We start from the raw sequence: 20,547 nt of genomic DNA, 5'->3' as shown, positions 1-20,547 counted from the left end.
ACAAGCTCTTGCGCAACTTTCTTGTTTGGTGCGTACATACGTGCGTCGGTGCACGGCGGGCTATCAATGCACGGTTGGGACGCTCTGCAAACGTCTACGTTCCAGCAAAGCTTTATTTACGCGTTGGCTTTGCCTAAAATATTGCACAACCGCGGTCGCGACGGGCGGGAAGAAGGAGCGGGTTCGCGGTGACCTTACTTCGGCGGAGACAGACTGACCTAACACTCCGCGGTTACATTAACAAACTCTTATTTTGTTATCTCCATCGTTTTCTTTTCGCACGGATACACAACCACTTCGGGGTCGCTCGCGGAGGAAATGCGTAAACAAAAAGAAGTGTCTTTCCCTCCTTCGTTTTACTTTGTCACGGACGTCCTCCAACTGTAAGGTCCGCGGCCGCGTCCCGCGTCATTCGGGTAGCATGAGTGTTCACGGATCGCTGAGTCCGCGCTGGGGTATTTGAAGGGGTGGGCGATGACTCGGTGTTTTTTTGGAAATCGATATTGGCCCAAAAAATGGGGTGGGCGATGGCTCGGGGATGGGCGATGACTCGGGATATTACGGTATATGTTTGTTCAATGTATTTTGAAGAAATTAATAGCCTCTGGACATAAATAAAAAGTGCTCCCAGACAAAGGCAAACATTGAAAAAAAGTGTTCTTACTTGGTACATAAGGACCACATTTAATGTTGATGTGCATATCAACACGAAGGGTGCAAAACAACTGCGCGCAATTAGGGAAACTGTCTAATGGTTTATAGGGTAACATTTGAAAGGTCTGGAAGAAAAACACGATTATGATGTTTCTTGTTTGCGTGCTTCTTCAGCAGTGCTTGTACAGTATAAACATTAGGAATCTTCCACCTAACGTCCGTGTTCTCACTAAGGCCCTCGGATCCATGTGTTCCACTCTATATGGACTGCTAATGTGTGCATGCATAAGCCTGCTCACAGTTAATCTGTTCCCCGCAGTGGTTCCCTCCTTCTTCCTTCGGAACGTCATACGGTATCCTGGCTGCCTCGTCCAACATCTCCCTGAGCCTTGCCCCTGTGCTCGCCTCTTTCCTGATCCTGAACTACGACTGGCGTGTTAGTCTCCTGGTCGCAGGTAGCGTTATGAATGAATAGAAAGCAGACTTTTCAGCATGCATTTTTGTACCCATCCGGCAAATCTCTTTTGGTGTGCCGATTTATTTTGAGGAAGATGGGTCATTTCGGAGTCCCCCTACCATAAAGACAATAACTATGCTCCGTTACGCAGGTTAGGAGAGGTCCCTGCAAGTGCGCCCCACTCTTTCCACTTTAGCAGAGTGAGCGATAGAAAAAAAGCGAGAGAGGATCGATCCGAGTCATCTCGCTTCCTCTCCAGCATTCGCTCTGCTAAAGTGGGGAGAGTTGTGGGCTTTGCGGGAGGAGCTTGTTTAGCTTTTCTTATCCTGCAACTTCAGCGAGGTAAAGGCCCTGTCACACTGAGGCAACAGTTGGACAACTCTATCCAGCAGCATGAAAAAATTGTGTTGCCGGCGGCCCTGTCACATCGCGGCAACAACAGTCGGGCAAGATGTTCTGCCGCCCGGCAGCCATGTTGCCCGATTTGTCCGACCACCCTGTCACACCGTGCTGACGGCGGGGACAACACGGGGAACACTGTGCCATCTTGATTGTTTACCTTCGTACATGTGCGTCGCGGCGTCACTGGAAATGTCACTCTACAAAGTGCTAGTGCGTTCGAACAACCGGTAATTACCACGGGACGACATCGACCAGTAATTGTGATTAGAAAACTAGACATGGGGAGTGTTTTCTACCTTTTATTTTATCAAAATCTTCTTCATTCGCTGACAAAGCAGATAGGCCTAACCGAGGAAAGTGAGACCGCTGATATATGTTCAGAATTTACGCCATGGTATGAATTGTTTCTGTCAGTTTCTTTCTTTCGTGCAGTTCCTATTTGTACTTTAAAATTGAATTAGCACTGGCAGTACCCCAAGGCGTCTTTTGTAGCATGGTGTTGAGCTGAACTGAGAGTGCTTAAAGACTGCAACACCGACATGATCGGTCGTCATAACAATCGGTGAAATAAATATTTTTCAACAGTCTTTGCCTACCGCCTGCTATGTGATCGCTTCATTTCCCAAAACGTCCTGGGTATTTTGGAAACAAATCAGGTGTCTGGTAGCAGCTCATTTCCAAGTTCCAAGCATCAACAATCATGATCACAGTGGTCGTTCTAATGCTTAGATTTTTTAATCTTTGCTTTCCTGGATTATTTTTATTGTACATTATCAGTGGGTGAGTAGGCATGTAAATCCTAATTGCAATCTGAATGTTCACGACTGTAGCTGTGACCACTTTGACAGTAGCTTCCTGTAATTACGCAGTAAAAACATTCATCAAATTATTTTAGCTGCAGACCAGCCTTAAGTATTGTTAGATAACGTTTTCCAATCCTTTATTTAAGTAAGACATTATTGATAGGGATCTAGCTCTGCCATTGAAGCCCGAAATTCGCTCAGCCAGCAATCAGGGCAACACATGTTGTCCAACGCAAGTTGGTGCTGTTTTTGTTGCCGAAAGCTGTCATACCGAGGCAACATATTAGTTGGCGTCCATGTTGTGCAGCTGTTGCAGTGATGTGACAGGTTTGTCGGACAAGACTGGGAGCGAGCAAAAAGTTGCCCGACTGTTGGACAATGTGTTGTATTGCTCTTGCCGTCATGTTTCTTCAGTGTGACAGGGCCTTAATGCATTCCAGTTATTGGTTGAATGGCTTGAGAAGATATGCTAGGTTATGGCAGGAGAAACTTGTTCGAAGCACAGATCTACTAATGGTGCAACACATAGGATATTATCTCGCAATAAGTAGCCATACCTCATAAAAAATAACCAGGAAGTTGGCTCAGCACAGCATCATGTTGTGCTGAGATGTGAAATTGTTACCAGGCCTACCATAACCGGTTTTAAATAGAGTACCCCGCAGGGGGCACCTGTGAAAGCAGGTGTTTGGAAAGTGGCGTCTCCACAGACCCCGAGCCATGTGGGTTCGCTCGCCCATGTCTGGCTGTGCGTGGCTTTCTCGTGTCTGGGGAAAAGGGCATCCTGGTGGTTGAGCCAAGCCCGGGGTAGGTTTGGACCCTTCGGGGCCCCCCGGGCGAGACAATACACCACTTCGGGGCCCCCCGCGTCTCATAGGCGGGAGTCCTGGTAAGGCCTGGCCAGGATGATTTAGTCTAGTTACCACATCTTCTACTATCCCCTACCTTCTTTCACCCTTGACTTCTTTTTTTCACTCTTCTCATTTCTCTTCTTTCCTTCCTCAACTCCTTTGGCAGATTCACAACTCATAAGAAGTCTTAGGTGTCCTCTGACTTTTTCTATATTCACCAGGCACAGATTCACCATCTCGCCCTAAAAGTGTGCTTTTCCCCTAAGCACACGGCTGCACTATTGCACTACAGTGAAGCGTGAAGCAAAAATCGCAAAAACACTGTGCCTGCTTTGCAGGTATCACTTTCCTGCAGTGCACCGGTGCGCGGTAAGAAGCACACTCATCGGAGATCACCAACTTGGCGCAATTGTGACTTTGCTAACACGTCAAAAAGCATGAATGTTGCAGATCGTCTCTAACCGAATATCAGATAACGCACTATTCGTAGCTACTATTTAAATCTCCGCACAAACCTACTATACGATAGTGGCCAGATAGCTTAGAGTGAGCTGGATTGCTTAGCTGTGCTACGGCAACTCCGGTCAATTCCAAGGAATTTGAGTTCATGGTTGATTAGAGATCCCAAGGTAATAAGAGACGGTTCTACACAAATTATTTCTAAAAAAGTGTAATACCGTATTTTTTGCACAGTCTTCGTTTAAAGCTTAACACAAATGTAATCCGGAACCCTACCTGCGAGCAACATTGCTCTTGTGTCGTCACCTACAAACTCTAACCATGTGGTACAAATGGGCAGAAGTGTCATCTGTTACAATTGGCAGTTTGCTACACTCGAAGACGCCTGCACTGCCGCAATAGCAGCTTGTGTTTTAGCACAGATAAAGGCATGTTTTCCCAAGGGCTCGTTTTGAAAATATTAGTAGGAAGTGGAGTTCAGCAAACTATGTGTAAATATGTCGCAACGGGTCTGTAGAAGTATGCCATGCTCAAGGTCGAAAAGTGGCTCTCTCACACGTGACGGACGCTGCCGGCGATGATGCATGCTTGCACAAGAGCACACCAGGACATTCCAGCGCATGCGCATTCTGCAAATCACATGGCCAACGATGAGCGTGCTGCTAGCACCGCCTGTAGATTTTGCTAGACACAGTATTAAACAAGCAAACAAATCTCCCTGAGCATGACGGATGCAGCGCAGGGTGCGTTGCGCAGAAACGGTGGTGGTGACTGCATTGATGGCTACGCTGCACCTCGCCTGCTATTCTCCGTTCACCCTTTAGCTGAGACTAGAAGCTGCACCTTCAGTGCAAGCTTTCTGCCTTTGCTAACAAAAGTGTGAACGCACAGGCACATGCCACCAAGGCACTGCAATAGCCAGTGAGCTTGGGCTAAAGATGGAACTTCTAGTCTCAGCTTAAGGGTGAACAGAGTATAGGATTACCAGATTCTGGTAATTTCGCACACCTCAAACTTTGCTTGTCAGACATGGTAACCCTGGAGCAAGGGGACAAAAAAAGTATGGACGGACACAAAACTGCGTCCTTTTTTGTCCCCTGTTCTAGGGTTACCACGTCTATCCTTAATCAGCTCGCCTGTCTACTTGCTTTAACTTCAATTTGCTTGTCAGTTTCATCAACTTTTAGGTGGAATTAGGCAGAAGTAATTGGCGTGGGGTCTTTTTAGACGATGCTAAAGATAATTCCATTGCTTTCTTAATATTGAAAATGAACCAGAGTTGTCCTTCAATGGTGCTGACAATTTATCCAACGTCGACTGTTTTCTCTCTCTGTTAGTTATGAGTAAAAGGAATAAATTGGGCATGTTGACTGTGAGGAAAAAACAAGTGAAACAGGTGCTGAGCCATAACTCAAGACTCGTCACATACATAAAATGGAAGATTCGAGGGGCAACGAAATTTGGAAACACAACCAGTTGTACACAAACACACACAGAAACCATCAAGGAGGCAATCTTCATGACATCAAATTCATCGACAATTGTGGAATATATGCTATACTTCATTTTCTGTTGATGTGATCCCAACAAACCACTGGACGTCCATTGGACATCCAATAGATATCCGCTCAAGATATTCGGACGTCCCCAGGAGATCCGTAGCTGTCCGACGGACGTCCCCAGGACATCCGTCAGAGTGCCAAAGGTAACAAATTTGCATGTCCGTCGGACATCCGAAATGGGATCCTTCTGCAGGCCAATTTCGGATATTCGGATGGCATGCCTGAATTCATTCTACTTTAGCCCAGACATGTTGTAAACCAGTCAAAGCACTAACCCGAGCCAATTTCTACAGGGCAGAATTTCTTCGGATATCCCGTGAACATCCGATAGAGATCCGATTCAGATATATCGAACATCCGTGGGACATCCGTATACGTCCGACGAACATCCCCAGGACATCCGACAGAGCGCCAAAGCGAACAAAATTGCACATCCATTGGACATCCAAAAAGGGATCCCTCTGCAAGCCAATTTCGGATATCCCGGGAACATCCGATAGAGATCCAATTCAGATCCACCGAACATCCGTGTACGTCCGACGAACATCCCCAGGACATCCGACAGAGCGCCCAAACGAACAAAATTGCACGTCCGTCGGACATCCGCAATGAGGATCCCATTGCGGATGTCCGACGTACGTGCAATTTTGTTCTGCAGACCAGTTTTGGATATTCAGATGGCGTCCTAAATCCGTTCTACTGTTGCCTGGATATGTTGTAACCAGTCAAAGGACGACCCTGAGCCAATTTATATTGGCAATATGGTTTTATTACTACACTCGTGTCCTATCCATACAGGTGCTTCTAGTGGCCCTACTCTTCTGATTCATTGCGGAGGTTGGTGTTCAATCTTTACGCATTGGGAAACCATCTTGCCCTGTGTCATCTTGCAGCTGTCTTTTCATGGCCCTAACAAAGAACCAAAGAAGGTATCAGTGCAGGAAATTTCATAGTACATCCAGAAAGTACCTGTAATTGTGTAACATACTGTAAGGTGACAATCCCCGGCATGGGCAGGTCCTCTCTGCACCGTATGGCCCTAAGAAAACAAACAAGAAAACGGTATCGGTATGAGTGAAGGTCAATTTTGCAACACTTGGAGGTTACCTGTTGCTGAGTAGTGTAGTGTAAGGTGTTCGTCCCTGGCATGGCAAGGTCTTTTCTGCACCAAAATGAAGAAGAGATGAGAGCACGCAACTTTGACACCAGAATCGGAACGTACCTGTAGCTGAATGGCATGGTCTAAGGTGCCACTCCCTGGTGTGGTGGGCAGCCCTTGCTAGACCACATGGACCTAACAAATCAAGTTGAAGAAAGTATGAGTACAGACAAATTTCACGACACTTTTAAAACCTTTTAGTAGCCGAATAGCATAGTGCGAGGTACTAACTGTTTTACCATAACATGGCAAAGAACGAACGCTGCAGCCCCGCAAGACCAGGGGGGGGAAGGAGGGAAAGGGAACGCGGCGCAAAGCGGAGGCTGCCATATTAAAACCGCTTACGTTGCCAGCATAGGTTTTGCAGCGGAGAAGTTGCTGCCATATACGGCGGACTGAGTTTTACTTTCTTTTTCGTTTTGGAACAAGAATGTATTGTTGTGTTACATAAGTCCTCCTGCATACAGACAACGAAGTCGAATTATATTTGTCTTGTTTACTTGGTTTGAAACCCTAGAAACGGTTTTTTGACGACTTATTGCTTTCATCATTTTGGAGTACGCAAGGCAGTTATCTCGCTGTTCTGGTTTCGGTTACGAAAGCAAGGCAAAACGCTCGTAGTTCCCGCCCTCAATACACGTTGGACACCTTCCACACTTTGACACCGGATAACTGTATGAACAAGGATTTACATTTACTTCAGAGGTCACTTTCGCCGCTTCCTCACCGTCGAGCAGCCGGATCAGCTGGCGGCAAGCCGCGGATGGAAGGCTTGAGCGTCAACAGCCTAGAGCCACTACAACAGCCCGAGTGCACTCAGTGCCGATGCGGGCGACGCGGGCTTCTGTCAACCCAACGGCGGACCCAAGAGGGGGGCGACGGAGGGCGATTTGACATGGGTGGATCCCCCGAAATAGGTGAAATAGGTGGTGCCAGGTGGTAGGAGGCTCGGTACTCAAGGACGAGGGTTCGAAATAAGGTAGGCCGCACCCTAGCAGGCGCACTTGTACTCTGAACTTGGAGAACCACTCCGTCGCTTCAACCGAGACTGAAGTCCGCGGCGGCGGTTTCAAAGCACGGCTTAGAACCAAAAGTCGGAGCAGGGGCGCACATCTAGGGGCTGTCGGCGCAGTGTGGTTCTGCGGCGGTTAAAACAAAAGGCGCAACCCGAGTCCTGTTTATCTTGCTTTCGATTTTCCCTCCCCCCCCCCAACCAAAAAAAAACAAAAAAAAAAAACGGAGTTCTTGAGTTGCCCCTGGGTCAACCGGTAGCCCAACACAATCCGTGAACGCTCCAGCTCTTCACCATGACACGGCGTTGCAGAAAGCAGGATCAAATACAACTACATGGACCACCGAATCATATGCACTGTTATCGTAAATATTGGCTTGTGATTGCGCCTTTGTAGATCATCTTATTCGTTTTGCTGGAGAGACGCAACCGACGGGCGTAACAAAATCGTTTGTGTATACCGCATACCTCGCAAAAGCACTTACCCAGTCATCTTGCGAAAAGCGCGAAACACGGAGTCCGCACCTCCCCGACTTAGCAGTCTTTTACCTGCTTTAGAGCAGTTTGTACCTGCTAGTAGGCATGTCTACTGAAACTGCAACTTGAAACTAGGGGCAATGCCAGAGAGAAAAGAGACAAAAGCATGACTCACTCTCTCTAATTTCTGAACTCTCAAGTGATTGTACCATAATAAATTCCCCAACACCTCTTTCCAAAATAAAGAAAAAACGCTATGTTCACTACGTAAAAAATGGTCTCAGTTCGTGCATCCACAGGCAGGTAGGAAACGTTGCCCTAATTTATTCACACCACATGACGAGCGCAACGAACTCACACGAGATTTACAAGAAAATATCGGTGGTGACTTAAGTTTCCCTGAAATTCTGTATGACCGGTCGTTTGCAGGACCGAATCATCTACTCGGGCGGTGTGCGTCGCTGTGCAAACGCCAACAACACGAAGCATAAAAACGGCAGGTCTAGGACAACAATCCGGAGTCCTTTGTTCAATTAAAACGACGTAATTTCGTTGAAAACGCCCGCAGCTTTTGACTCACGGTATGCGTCGAGAATCTTTCACATTTTGAAACGGAAGGAAGGAAGATTTACTTTTAGAAGCGCTCACTGCGTCCTCCCGGACCACCTGGACCGGATCAGCTGACGACGACGGGACTGAAACCGCTGAATTTCAACCCCACAATAACCAATTTGCGCTTCGTGTTAGTATGGGCTTCTACCTCCAAGCACTGCACCACGCACCACGAACGTTTCAACTCTTTGCCGCATCGCCGTGTTGCACCAAACCTGTCTCTATGCACCAAACAGAACGAGATCGCTGAAGTCAACGGTCCGCTGTCGTGAACCTTGGCTTGTGGCTGCGCACTCGTGGACCCTGTGACACCTTTCGCTTTCAAAGCACACACGACGATTACGAATGATACTTTCCGTCTTCCGGGACCATCAAGGGGCACTTCTCCGGTCACGTCTTCGCTTCATGTGCTCGAAAACCGCGTCAAACGTGGTCAAACCGAAGCTGCCGAAGCTGCCGAAGCAATACCGGCGCCATGTTGAACGTGCGTTGTTGCCAGATTTTCTCCGACCAAACAAAAACAACGAAAGCAAACCGGCTCTAGCTTCCAGCGTACATCGGCGTTGCGCCGTGGCCAGACTTTCTCCGTCAGCTCTAACTTAAAGATGACCTACAGATGCAGCAACACTGGTATCAAGTTTTAACATGGCGGCCCCCACGGAGCGCCGTAAATTCTGAGGAGGGTGCATTGGAAGCGGCGGCACCTTCCCCCCCCTGCGCAAGACAGAGCGAGTTGCATCACAATGTAGCCGTCGTGCATTCCTCCCGTGGAGTGCTGTCATGTACTTTGCTCTGTCACTTTAATTGGCTCACGGGGGCCACAGCTTTCACCCTTAGCCAAGTTATGGTGAAGCGTAGTGTACCACAAAGGTGCGCTCCCACCGGCGATGCGATCTAGTCGTGCGATAACTTTCATCGCAAAAGCAACTATCGCGGGCAAAAAGCGATGCGATTTGAGCAGTCGCTACTCGACCCGACTTTTTTGCGATGCAATCTAGTCGCAGAGCGGCTGAGCCAATCAACGGCGTTCAGAGCGAGAGTTTTCGAGAAACGACTCGCCAACGAAGGTGTTGGGCTCGTTCATCGCGCATGCCGGTGTGACCATCTAATTTTTTTGCAATGCGATCTAGTTGCATCGCGCGACTGCTTACATCGCCGGTGGGAATGCGGCTTAAGAGTGGTAACTTGAGCGAGTTGGTGATGCATTACAACCGAAAAAAGTGCAAAAATTGGACCAAGGATGAGTGAGAGGAGTGTAAGCGACAAGCGCTGACTTGCAACTGCATTTTTATTAGGAAAAAACATGAAACCCTCGAACCACCAAAACATGAAACACCACTAATCTTATCAATGTCTTTACAATATTGCTTTGTAACGGTGTCCTTATGAAGCAATATTGTAATCACACTGATAAGATTGGCAGTGTTCCGTGGTTCGAGGGTTTCATGTTTCTTCCCAATAAAAATTCAGTTGTAAGTCAGCGCCTGTCGTGAACATTCCTCTCACTCGTCCTTTGTCTCATTTTTGCACTTTTTTTAGTTGTGAAAGAGTGTAGTCTTTGCCGTGGTGAGCTCATTCCTACATCTCGTGACCCTAGCAAAACCATTTGAAGGGATGAGTGCAGACAACTTTCATTAAGGAAATTTTACCATATTTGCCACACAGTTTGACCTTGAGGTGAATATTAAAGATGCCTATACAACACTGGTTCCATACTTAAAAAAACAGGCACAAAATACAAGCCTTTGAACTTTTATTTTTGTGGCCAATTACCAAAAAATGTTGCTTCACAACACTGGAAACAAATAGGCACATATAACAATGTTCAAACTTGCCTTGTAGACGAGTTGACTGGTAGTAAAAAGGATAGCACATTCCATAGTAGAAATTACCTGGGGCATTTTTATGGTCCATTAGGTCCGTTAATGTCTGCTCACTGGCCTTTCCTGAAAATACAAAAAAAAAAATGGGTTTAATAAAAAGTCAAAAATAAATTTGTTCTCAAAAGTGGAGTGCCACTCAAATACAAAAGCAGAGCATTAAATGTACTTTCACAGCTTCTTTCCCACAAATCCACAGTAGGCCATTTCCTGCCATCTATGGAGTGCATCTAGTGTACGACGAGGCACCTAGGAAGTGATTCGTGCAAGGAAATTGAACATATCCATGTTGAAATTACATGCTTAAATTGCATCATACTGTAAGCCCCGTAATCAACTGGGTGCACTTTGTAGTGATTGGACTACAATGTGCTCTGCAAGAGGGCAGACGTGCATGCATTTTTCAGAGGTAGGATATATATAGCGATGTTAATCACGAAACTGCCAAAGAAAAGTGCAGACATGATGGTGTGCCTTCATGTTTGTGCAGATAGTATATAATCAACATCAGAGTTTATGTATGGTATTAACAACAACATATATCTGATTAATTGAGTCTTTCATTTTACTGTGCTAAACACTGTGCACTGTGCACCTGCTTGAAATCCACTGTAGGAATGCAAATACGGTATAGGCGCTATTTCGCATTTTGCTTCTGCAGAATCGAGTCCAGCACCAAACTATGCCCCATGAAAGCACACATTGACCCACCATGATCCACTTCATTCTAAACGCGAGGCTTTCAGCGCCCCCGCCAAGCACGCGCGAGCGTGCAGTGCAAGCCAAGGTTCAGGGGTACATGCTTGTGCTAGTAGCTTCGGCTTCGTTTGCACACGAAGTGAAACATTAGTAGCTTCGATCAAAGCCATTCATGTGTAAACAAAACACGCAAAAAAAAAAATAATACGATTGAACTTTGGAGAGCAAATTCCTTGGTCTACTTTATGATTAAAAAAGCCTGAAACTGAGGAACAGATATAAGGGGAAAAACACACACGGCCCCAAATATAGCTGGAGTTCTAGCCGAACTCGCTTGCACCCGAGACCAAGCAGCCCTCTGACACCGTACCCGGGCTGGACGGCGCGGCGTCAGGTCCACACCGACGACACAGCAGCTCCACCGCCCTCACGTTCTCAGGCCTCAAAAACACAATTGTTCACTGTCCCTGAGAACAGCCCAACGCCTAACTTCTAAAAAGTCACTCACCTTCCGATTCCCTTGTAGCCGTGCTCGATGAAATGGAGAACAGTGGCGAGCCGGAGGCTGTCAATCACCGGTCCTAAATCGAGACTCGCACTTGCTTGCTTGCACAGACTTGAGAGCAGCTCATTCGTGTCCGCTCGCTTTTGATCTTTAAGTTTTAAAAGTGGAAATAACACTGGCGAAAAGAGAAAGCGAGCGCGGTAGCAGGATAACAGCAAAGACGGCAGCGGTACTGGCGGGCCGAAAAAGGCGCCATTGGCCAGAATAATTCTGCAGTAAATACATATGAAGCTTTTTCCTGATATTTCCAGATATTAGCTATTTATTTAGAGAAATGTCTTTTACAACTAAATTTAAAATGTTACTGAATTTATATTGTTAGTAACTTTTTAATATTTAAGGTCTACGCGTTCATTTTTTATTTTTCTCATATACTGCGGAGATGCACGCGTCAGAAGCCAGGGAAGTGCAGTTTCCAGTTTCCTCCTACCATGGCGACGACGCTATCGACGCGGCGCGTTGCGGAAGAAGGGCAAACTAAGTACCGTGTTGGCGCGGCACTCGCAACAGATGGCGCGGTACTCGCCACAGATGGCGTACCCTCCCCTCCAAACACACACAAAAAAAACGCCCCGTCAAAACGGTGCCCCCCTCTCTGTCTTCTCTTCTTTTCTTTTTTTCTTTTTTTCCCGACCGAGCTGTTTTGGCGTACGCTTTGCGCGAAGGCCACTGAGCTTCCCCTCCCACTTAGGGGCTGCTTTGTGCAAAGACACGGATTGTGCTTTTGTAGTGGAGCACCACCGCCACTGAAGCGGCGATACTAAAAATCGGAACCACCACAAAGTTGACGTTTCAAACATGCTACGCAGCACCAATAATGAGATTTTTGTTCCCCATGCCGTGCAGCTATCGTTTCAAGTTTTGAACGCTGTAAGACTCTGCAGCATGTTCGTTTCTCTTACCAGAAGTAAAAGAGAACACGTCACTTTCTCCCGGAATACCGCGATTCCGCCGTGTAATCGCAAACCAAAAATCTAACCATTTCCCAATCTGCAGCCGCATATGGCGACAACGAGAACCATGGCGTGATACACAAGATTTTAAGTAATTTGAAACGAAAAAATACTTTTAAACGTCCGTATTCAGTACCCCAGCTGAAATGCGGGAGAAGTGACTGTCAGAAAAAGCGAACCAGCTGTTTAGAGCATGGGTAACAAAAACAAATGAGCCTTACTAAACAAATAAATTATAGCTAAAAATCTTTAAACACAAACAAACAAAACAAAAGACCCACTATAAAGAATTTTTTTTTTTTTTTTTTTTTTTTTTAGAATTACCGGGAGGGGAAAATATATTTGGAAAAGGTTTGAAGAAACAATCGACCCATCGCAATATGTTTCTCTAATTAACAAACGAAGTAAGAGGGGGAAAAATCTTAAACAGTCGACTGAACAAATCATTAAAATCAATTTTGGAGCGATGTATGGCCCGGGGATAATAACAAACTTTTTTTCATTTACGAGTTTATGTGATCAGAAGTATTTGTAATGATAATGTGGCTAGGGTGACCAGACGTCCCGTTTTGGCCGGGACAGTCCCGTTTTCGAGATCCGCTTTTGCCGTCCCGTCTTTTTGTCCAAATAAAGAATCATGTCCCGTTTTCGAGACATGATTATTATTTTTTTTTTGTCTATATAACTGCGCAGACTTTTACAACCGAGTCTTGTAGGATAAAGTCTTGCTTAGGAAACTTCAGTCGTCGGAAAAATACTCCCACACCAATGAAGGACGCGAAGCAGTGTGACTGTTCCCTAGACTTTAGGGCTTAGCGCAATATGGTAACGTTTTGAAATGAAAGCAGTTATTTCATTAAAATTTTCCCCCAATCTCAATCTTTAGCCCCCGCCCCCCGCTGGGATTTCCCGTTGTCTGCCTTGAGGAATATGGTCACCCTAAATTTGTGGCACATGAATAATTAAGTTTCTCAAAGGTTGATCAGTAAATCATTTGAATGCAGGCAGTGAGATGCATCCGTATTTTCTTTTCAATTTCTTATATGTTGTCACAAATGCGGCTAGGATTCCGCGTGTTTTCAGAGTTTATTTCTCGTAAATTCGGGGGGTGTTTTTGGAGTTTGTTTTTCGCTGAAAATTCCAGGTTTATCAGAGGTAATTTTTGTCAAAATCCCAATCTTTTAAAATCAGATTTTATAGTCCTGCGTTGTTATAATTTAAAAAAAAAAAACTTCAAAAACAAAATAGAGTCCGGGTACCGTGACCCACTGTTTTGAAGGAACCTCAAAGGGCAAACCCCTTTTGCGAGTTGTTTTATATATTTCAAAGGAAATTGAAGCGGCATGTCCTCAGGGCCACTGACACTGTGCTCGTATAAAGTTTATTTGTAAAACACCATTATTTTTTTTTCGTTTTTTTTTTTTTTTTTTTTTTGTTTATGGCTCTGAAATTTTGTTGTGTTTTTTTTTTTTTTTTTTTTTTTTCTTTTTTAGAAATCTGCATTGGCGGAAAATGTACCGGCGATTGTTCTTAGATTCTTTTCGGATTTACCCGAAAACACAGAGCCCTCACAAATGACCATCAGGCAAATAAATCCCCCAAAAAAGTGGAAAGGAAGTCGGAGTTTTGACGACTGTCATGTTCGATTCGCGATCAACCTCGAACCTTCGATACTTTTTTGAGTAATCTATGTATAACATAACCAGTCAAAATATATAAAAAAAAAAAAAGTTTAGTATTCATCGCCAAGAATTTTGTAAACATTCCCAAACATGCCTCTGCAGCCCCAATCTTTCATTATTTTTCTCTCGAGTAGAGTTTTTGGAGTACATCGGATTCAAATTTCAAATTTATGCCATATACAGCACGTGCCATTGTCTTCCAAGCGAAGTATAATTTCTAGATTGAGAAAAAAATTACAGGTTTTCAAATTTGGTACAAGTTCAGCACGCTGTGAACACACACACACACACACATATATTTTGTTCTGTACGCCAAGAAAGAACAGGGCCAGCTTGCTAGAACAGCGTCTGAGCTGATACTGGGAGAAAGAAAGCACTGCAAAGGCTGGGGCGCGCGAGCGTCTTGAGACGCAGCTTGAGACCCGCTGGCCTCGTGCGCTGGCTTTGGCAGTGCTTTCTTTCACCCAGTCTCAGCTGAGACGCTGTTTCTAGCAAGCCGGCCCTGATTCTCACAAAAGACTGATATATATGCGTACTTTTTCGCTAGAAGTGTTGTCCCCAGAAAAAATAACGTTTTTTAGGCAAAGAAAGCTAAAACGTACAAGCCAGAACAAAGTAAAAACATCACAAAAAATAATGTGCGCGCCCGTTTTTTTTTATTTTTTTTTTTTATTTTAGAGTTGCTAAGGTATCGCTAAGTGTGCGGTTCGGAGCACACAGTCGCGGGCTCGTGTTTCAAACTGAAATCAATAAACGTTTTGCCATTATTGAATATTGTGATATTTTCCCAGTGGTGCACCGCTGCGGTGAGAGACTGTTTTTCTTTTCCCACTTTTTTATTGTTTGGCCTAAATCAAATGACACAATATTATTAGTTTGCCCTTTTCAATATTTATGGTGAGAAAACACGCGTCTGCGTAAAATGGGGGTTACAAAAAAAAAAAAAAGAGTTAAATGTTTTTTTTTAGAGTGCATCTTTTGGGCAGAGTGTCGCAAACTGCCAGCACGATCTCATATAACACGCAAACATCTTTCCAGCGACGCCACGTGTTGGAAGGATGATCGCTTGTAATATAAATTCGATAAAACAGGATACGATAAAATGACTTTAACCGCGTATTCCGAAGGCCCGTTTACACACTTGCGTTTGCTTACGACCGAGTTCTTGTGATTTCTTCTGACGAGAGAATACACGGGCACGTGTATTCTCTCGTATATATATATATATATATATATATATATATATATATATATATATATATATATATATATATATATATATATATATATATATATTTTTTTTTTTTTTACTGCTTAACATTTATTTGATGTCCTTCTTCTTGAGGAGGAAATGTAGTCTCGATTGCCAAGCTTCTAAATGGTTAGAACCTTGCGCGGATAATAGTTTGTTTGATCACCCGAATCCGATCCACACCCGCAGACTTTGTATACGCACCCGAACCGCAACCGCAAAATCCGGAACCGCACCCGACACGCAATCCATGCATTCATGTTACATAAAAAAATCGAGCGTAATTAAAAAAAAAAAAAAAAAAAAAGCGTCAGGCCTTATTTTTTTTTTTTTTTTTTTTTTTTTTTACACAAAGAACTTTTTGAGTCAAGGGTTGCACACTTGTGACTGGCGCCACATAGCCTTGGAACACTGGCATTTCCGTATATTTCCTATTTATGTCGCGCATCATTCTTACTTCCTTGGCTTGAAAAACTTTTGATCATGTTATATCTTATAAATGACCTTTTCTCGTGGAGTATATGTACTTATGATCTCGCAAATATCGCAAAACCTTCTGTCTAATTAAATGCAGTTCCAGAGTGACCTCGTAAATAGCACCAGCGTGCCCGTGTATTCTCTCGTCAGAAGAAATCACAAGAACTCGGTCGTAAGCAAACGCAAGTGTGTAAACGGGCCTTCGGAATACGCGGTTAAAGTCATTTTATCGTATCCTGTTTTATCGAATTTATATTACAAGCGATCATCCTTCCAACACGTGGCGTCGCTGGAAAGATGTTTGCGTGTTATATGAGATCGTGCTGGCAGTTTGCGACACTCTGCCCAAAAGATGCACTCTAAAAAAAAACATTTAACTCTTTTTTTTTTTTTTTGTAACCCCCATTTTACGCAGACGCGTGTTTTCTCACCATAAATATTGAAAAGGGCAAACTAATAATATTGTGTCATTTGATTTAGGCCAAACAATAAAAAAGTGGGAAAAGAAAAACAGTCTCTCACCGCAGCGGTGCACCACTGGGAAAATATCACAATATTCAATAATGGCAAAACGTTTATTGATTTCAGTTTGAAACACGAGCCCGCGACTGTGTGCTCCGAACCGCACACTTAGCGATACCTTAGCAACTCTAAAATAAAAAAGATAAAAAAAAAACGGGCGCGCACATTATTTTTTGTGATGTTTTTACTTTGTTCTGGCTTGTACGTTTTAGCTTTCTTTGCCTAGAAAACGTTATTTTTTCTGGGGACAACATTTCTAGCGAAATAGTACGCATATAGCAGTCTTTTGTGAGAATCAGTTCTTTCTTGGCGTACCGAACAATTTTCCCCCCATTGGCAACCTTTTTTCTTAGAGGGTAATTTGCTCCCCACAAAACACTCAATGATGTACAGGGAGGTCCCGAGGAAAGAGAAACGTGTTTTTTTTTTTTTTTTTCCCAGATAAATAAACTACGTGTGCATCGCAGAAAGCTCGAACTCCGTGAAAATGTGAAGCTGTTGGGATAGAACGCGAAAGTTTGAGAATACGACGGTGCGTGGAATAAAAGGTAATTAATACAAGCTAATTTTTTCCATGAGCCGACGTCCACCTAAGCCTAATATCATCAAAACAAAATATGATATTTTCAACGCTTGTGGGATTTATATCAGTAAAAAACAATTATCAACAAGAAAGGGAATATTGTTTTCTTTCTTGTTGACAAGCTTGTTTTACTGAAAACTCAACTTAAAGTACCACGATCCGCTGATAGGGTGGCCGCTAAATCTAGCCAGAAGCGTGTTTCTAGTGCAGATAATCAGTGCCGGCCCCAAAAAAGTACCTGTATTTGACCACTTTTTTTATGTGGCACAGACGAATAATCATCATACACCGCCGTCGAGAAGTACTGTTTCATACCATGTTTAGGGGTCCGAGGACGTTTTGTTGCGAGCGTTTCGGTACACGGACGAATTCCGGTGCACAGACGTTTCAGTCCACTGACTTTTCTGGCGCGCGGAACTTTCTGGTGCACGAACTTTTAGGTGCACGCACTGAAGTTATCGGTGTATGGCCATTTAAAGATTATGAACATCGTTCGACTGTTCCTAAAGTTACATCTCTTATTTTATTACTTAGATTTCCATTTTATCTCCTTGAAAGTGCAATCGTGCTAATTAAATATTTTCTAAATTAAAATGATTTGATTGAACCTTGAAATTTCCGCCTTCCGGAATTCAGACGTAATAATTTAAACATGAAAAATTATCGTACAAGTTCTGGCTAGAGCGAGCACAGAAATGAGCTCTTTGAAAGAGGTAGGCCAGTTGCACATTCGCTTAACTTCGCGTTTTGCAGCATATAAATTGCACCGTTTTAGATATAATGATAACGAAGTTAACAGAATCTTAGGCGACAAAACGAAAAATAGTAAAAATGTTTTAGGGCGTGCTCAATAAAGCGCGAAACACATGTACGACGAAACCGTCCGATTCGACGTGCGAACTGCCGGAATGTCCTTCGGGGGCGAAGGTTTTCGTAGCACCGGAGAGCGTTGAAAACCCTCGCCTACGGTTTCGTCGTACATGTGTTTCGCTCTTAATACCTATACATAAACACAATATAATTTGGAAGACAATGACACGTATTATCTGGTTTAAATTTTAGTGTGAATTCTTAAAAACTCCACTCGAAAGCAAATCAGTTGTTAATTGTCCGCAGAGTCAGGTTTGATCCAGAAAAGTTGATCCCGGCGCGATTCAAAACGCCCAGTGAATTCGCCATAAATCCGGTCCTTGAAGAGTCCAGGGCACTTTTCAAGGACCGGCATTATTTGATTTGTATATACAGATGATATTTTTATGAAAACAATACGTTTTCTGTTTATCGACAACACTGCATCCGACTAAAGACGGCCGCTCTTTGTGGGAAGCATTCCCCCGAGGGGAAGCTTGTTCCCGAAACGGGCCGCTGTCGCCTCCCCGCCTGCCGCCGCCGCCCCCCTTCCCCCCCCCCCCCCCCCCCCCCCCTCCCTCTCTTCGCGATCTTGTCTGTCCAGTCTTTCCCGGTTGACGCCAGCTTTCGTTTCTCATCCGCGCATGTTGCTCGCTGCACGGAGCCCGCGGGCCACTTGTCGCTGAATGGGCGGTCGCGGTCTCCGAGTGGTACCAGTGTTCTCGCTATCGAGTTTGCCGCCCCCCCTGACAGCTCACTTTTACTACACAAAACAGTGTATAGCTTAGTAGCAGTTAATTCGAGCGCGTTGTTATAATGAATACTTAAAAACGAAAGAATAAAAACAGAAAGAACGTACACCATCCTTTCCTTTTTAAGCTCAGTAGGTTTGAATAATATTCAGTGAACGCTGGAAAAGTCAGTGAGGGAATATCTTAGCGATGCGAGGCGAACTTCACTGACAAGTGCCACATTAGGGAGTTCTCGTAGATGGTTTCCGCTGGCCCGCAACGTTCTCCGCTCCGCAACCCGCTACGAGATCTGGGACTCTGTAGGCAAGGCTAGCGCCGCGGATGAGCAGGAGAGGCGTCTTCGTTCCGGAGAGCGTAGAGCAGGGGTGCACAATTAAAAATTTAGGCGGGCCGAAATTCGTTTATAAAAAACTGTGCGGGCCGCACCTAGTGCAACGTGTTGCACATTTTGGCTGCGGTCAGGCTTCCGATATCATCTGTCATCTCATTCGTTGCCGTCGTCAGCACATCTCGCAATGTCATGTCCGTCATGGAAGATCTAGGGCGGTTCTTGTTGAGAGTCATTAGTGAAAGGGTTTGCTCACAAACATACGTGCTCCCGAAATGTGGCGACAATTTCTAGGCGTGGTCCACCAGGTTTCCGCACTTGTTTTTGTCCAGGTTTTTGTAAAACTCATGCAGCTGAAATTCGAGATCAATAGTCTTCAGCGCCGGTGGACACTGGAGATCGATAAGCTCCAGTTTCATCGTCGGATCGCATTCCTCGACCTCCAATCCGACGATGCGACCCCTAACAATCCCAACAAAAAAGGAGAGGGTTGATAGCGTCCGTGGTGAAACAGGGAAGGTAGCTGTTGAGAGAGAGCTACAAGTTTTCGCGTTCCGTGTACAGACATGTTGACACAGATCTACACCATGAACAGGGACAGCTGCACATGCTGTTTTATTGTTCTCAGCCGGATTAGTGAAGAGGGAAAATGTGAATTGAGAAATCGTAGTTACTTCGTCGAAGACAGAGAAGTAGGTCAGAGGGTTTCACTGCTGCTTGCCAAGCGGAGCGGGCGCTCAATGGGTAGAATGGCATAGTAAGGGCATTTCTGTACTGAGCCGGGCCGCGGGCCGCTAGTAAAGCGCTCGCGGGCCGCATGCGGCCCGCGGGCCGTATGTTGTGCACCCCCGGCGTAGAGGAAGTGAGAAAACGGTCTACGAAAACTCCTCTTTCTCCAAACTCAGCTGTCTGTTAACCCCTACACTTCTTTTCTTACTTTTTTTTTTTTTGTCTTTTCGTTTTAGGGTAGGGCTGCAGATGGAAAATTGTCGTTTTCTATTTACTTTGTTAGTTTGTTTTTCGCGAGCGGTGACCAGGCCACGATCACCTCGATCCCTCAAGGGGATCGAGAAGCCGCGCCAGGGCCTCGCTTTTAGTTTGTATCTTCTGTGCTTTCTAGCAGCCCTGTTATCGTTTCCCCTCAGCACGTGTAACATGATCCTTCTCCCTCCCTGCCACACTGCATCGGCTCACGGAGGGTTCTCATCTAAGTGGAGAGAACCCTAGAAGCGTCAATGGCCTGTGGTCTGACTGTCCCTCAAGTCTCAACAGGACCGCACGGACGCTACGAGCCATCGGAGCCATTCCAAAGGAGAACGCGTGACCTTCCGGTCCGGCGCAACAAGGGCAGCGACGTGTTTTGTCCTCTTGTCGCGTCATACTTTCTGAGCGTTGCATTGACTCCGATGGTTCGTAGAGTCCGCTAAGTCCATTCTAAGATCGCGGGGAAAGGACGGCCACACATCAACACGTTCGAAAGAATGCATTTTTGGGAAGAGAGGAAAAGCTGAGTGAGACGGTGAGACCGAAGTAAAACAAAACCAAGGAAACATCTTT

At 45.1% G+C, this 20,547-nt stretch overlaps 3 protein-coding genes across 4 annotated transcripts in view; 2 read left to right on the top strand and 1 right to left on the bottom strand.

Annotated features, from left to right (window-relative positions):
• LOC115323048 (carboxypeptidase E) overlaps nt 1-20,547 on the top strand; it is a 144,941-nt gene that overhangs the window by 78,033 nt on the left and 46,361 nt on the right. The gene's annotated exons all lie outside the window — the stretch shown is intronic.
• Nucleotides 1-20,547, top strand: part of LOC120837789 (glucose-6-phosphate exchanger SLC37A4) — a 56,462-nt gene that overhangs the window by 16,186 nt on the left and 19,729 nt on the right. The window contains exon 4 of the mRNA XM_040207381.3: nt 974-1,109. Within this exon, the coding sequence (XP_040063315.1) occupies nt 974-1,109 (136 nt within the window). The remainder of the gene's footprint in view (nt 1-973; nt 1,110-20,547) is intronic.
• Nucleotides 5,936-12,830, bottom strand: LOC115329850. 2 transcript variants are annotated; one of them, XM_040207379.2, is made up of 6 exons: nt 11,536-12,830; nt 10,284-10,394; nt 6,411-6,482; nt 6,296-6,350; nt 6,158-6,227; nt 5,936-6,097 (listed from the first exon to the last, which is right to left on the bottom strand). In XM_040207379.2, exons 2-6 carry the CDS (start codon nt 10,360-10,362, stop codon nt 6,071-6,073), a joined length of 303 nt encoding a protein of 100 aa, XP_040063313.1. In that variant the 5' UTR covers nt 10,363-10,394; nt 11,536-12,830; the 3' UTR covers nt 5,936-6,070. The 2 variants fall into 2 exon arrangements, with proteins under 2 accessions (XP_040063313.1, XP_040063314.1); XM_040207380.2 differs by having other exon boundaries at nt 10,341-10,394; nt 11,536-12,827.

Source organism: Ixodes scapularis, unplaced genomic scaffold, assembly GCF_016920785.2.
Source record: "Ixodes scapularis isolate PalLabHiFi unplaced genomic scaffold, ASM1692078v2 PGA_scaffold3__209_contigs__length_174095766, whole genome shotgun sequence".
NCBI classification, from domain to species: Eukaryota; Metazoa; Arthropoda; class Arachnida; order Ixodida; family Ixodidae; genus Ixodes; species Ixodes scapularis.
This window is presented reverse-complemented; position numbering and strand designations above follow the sequence as displayed.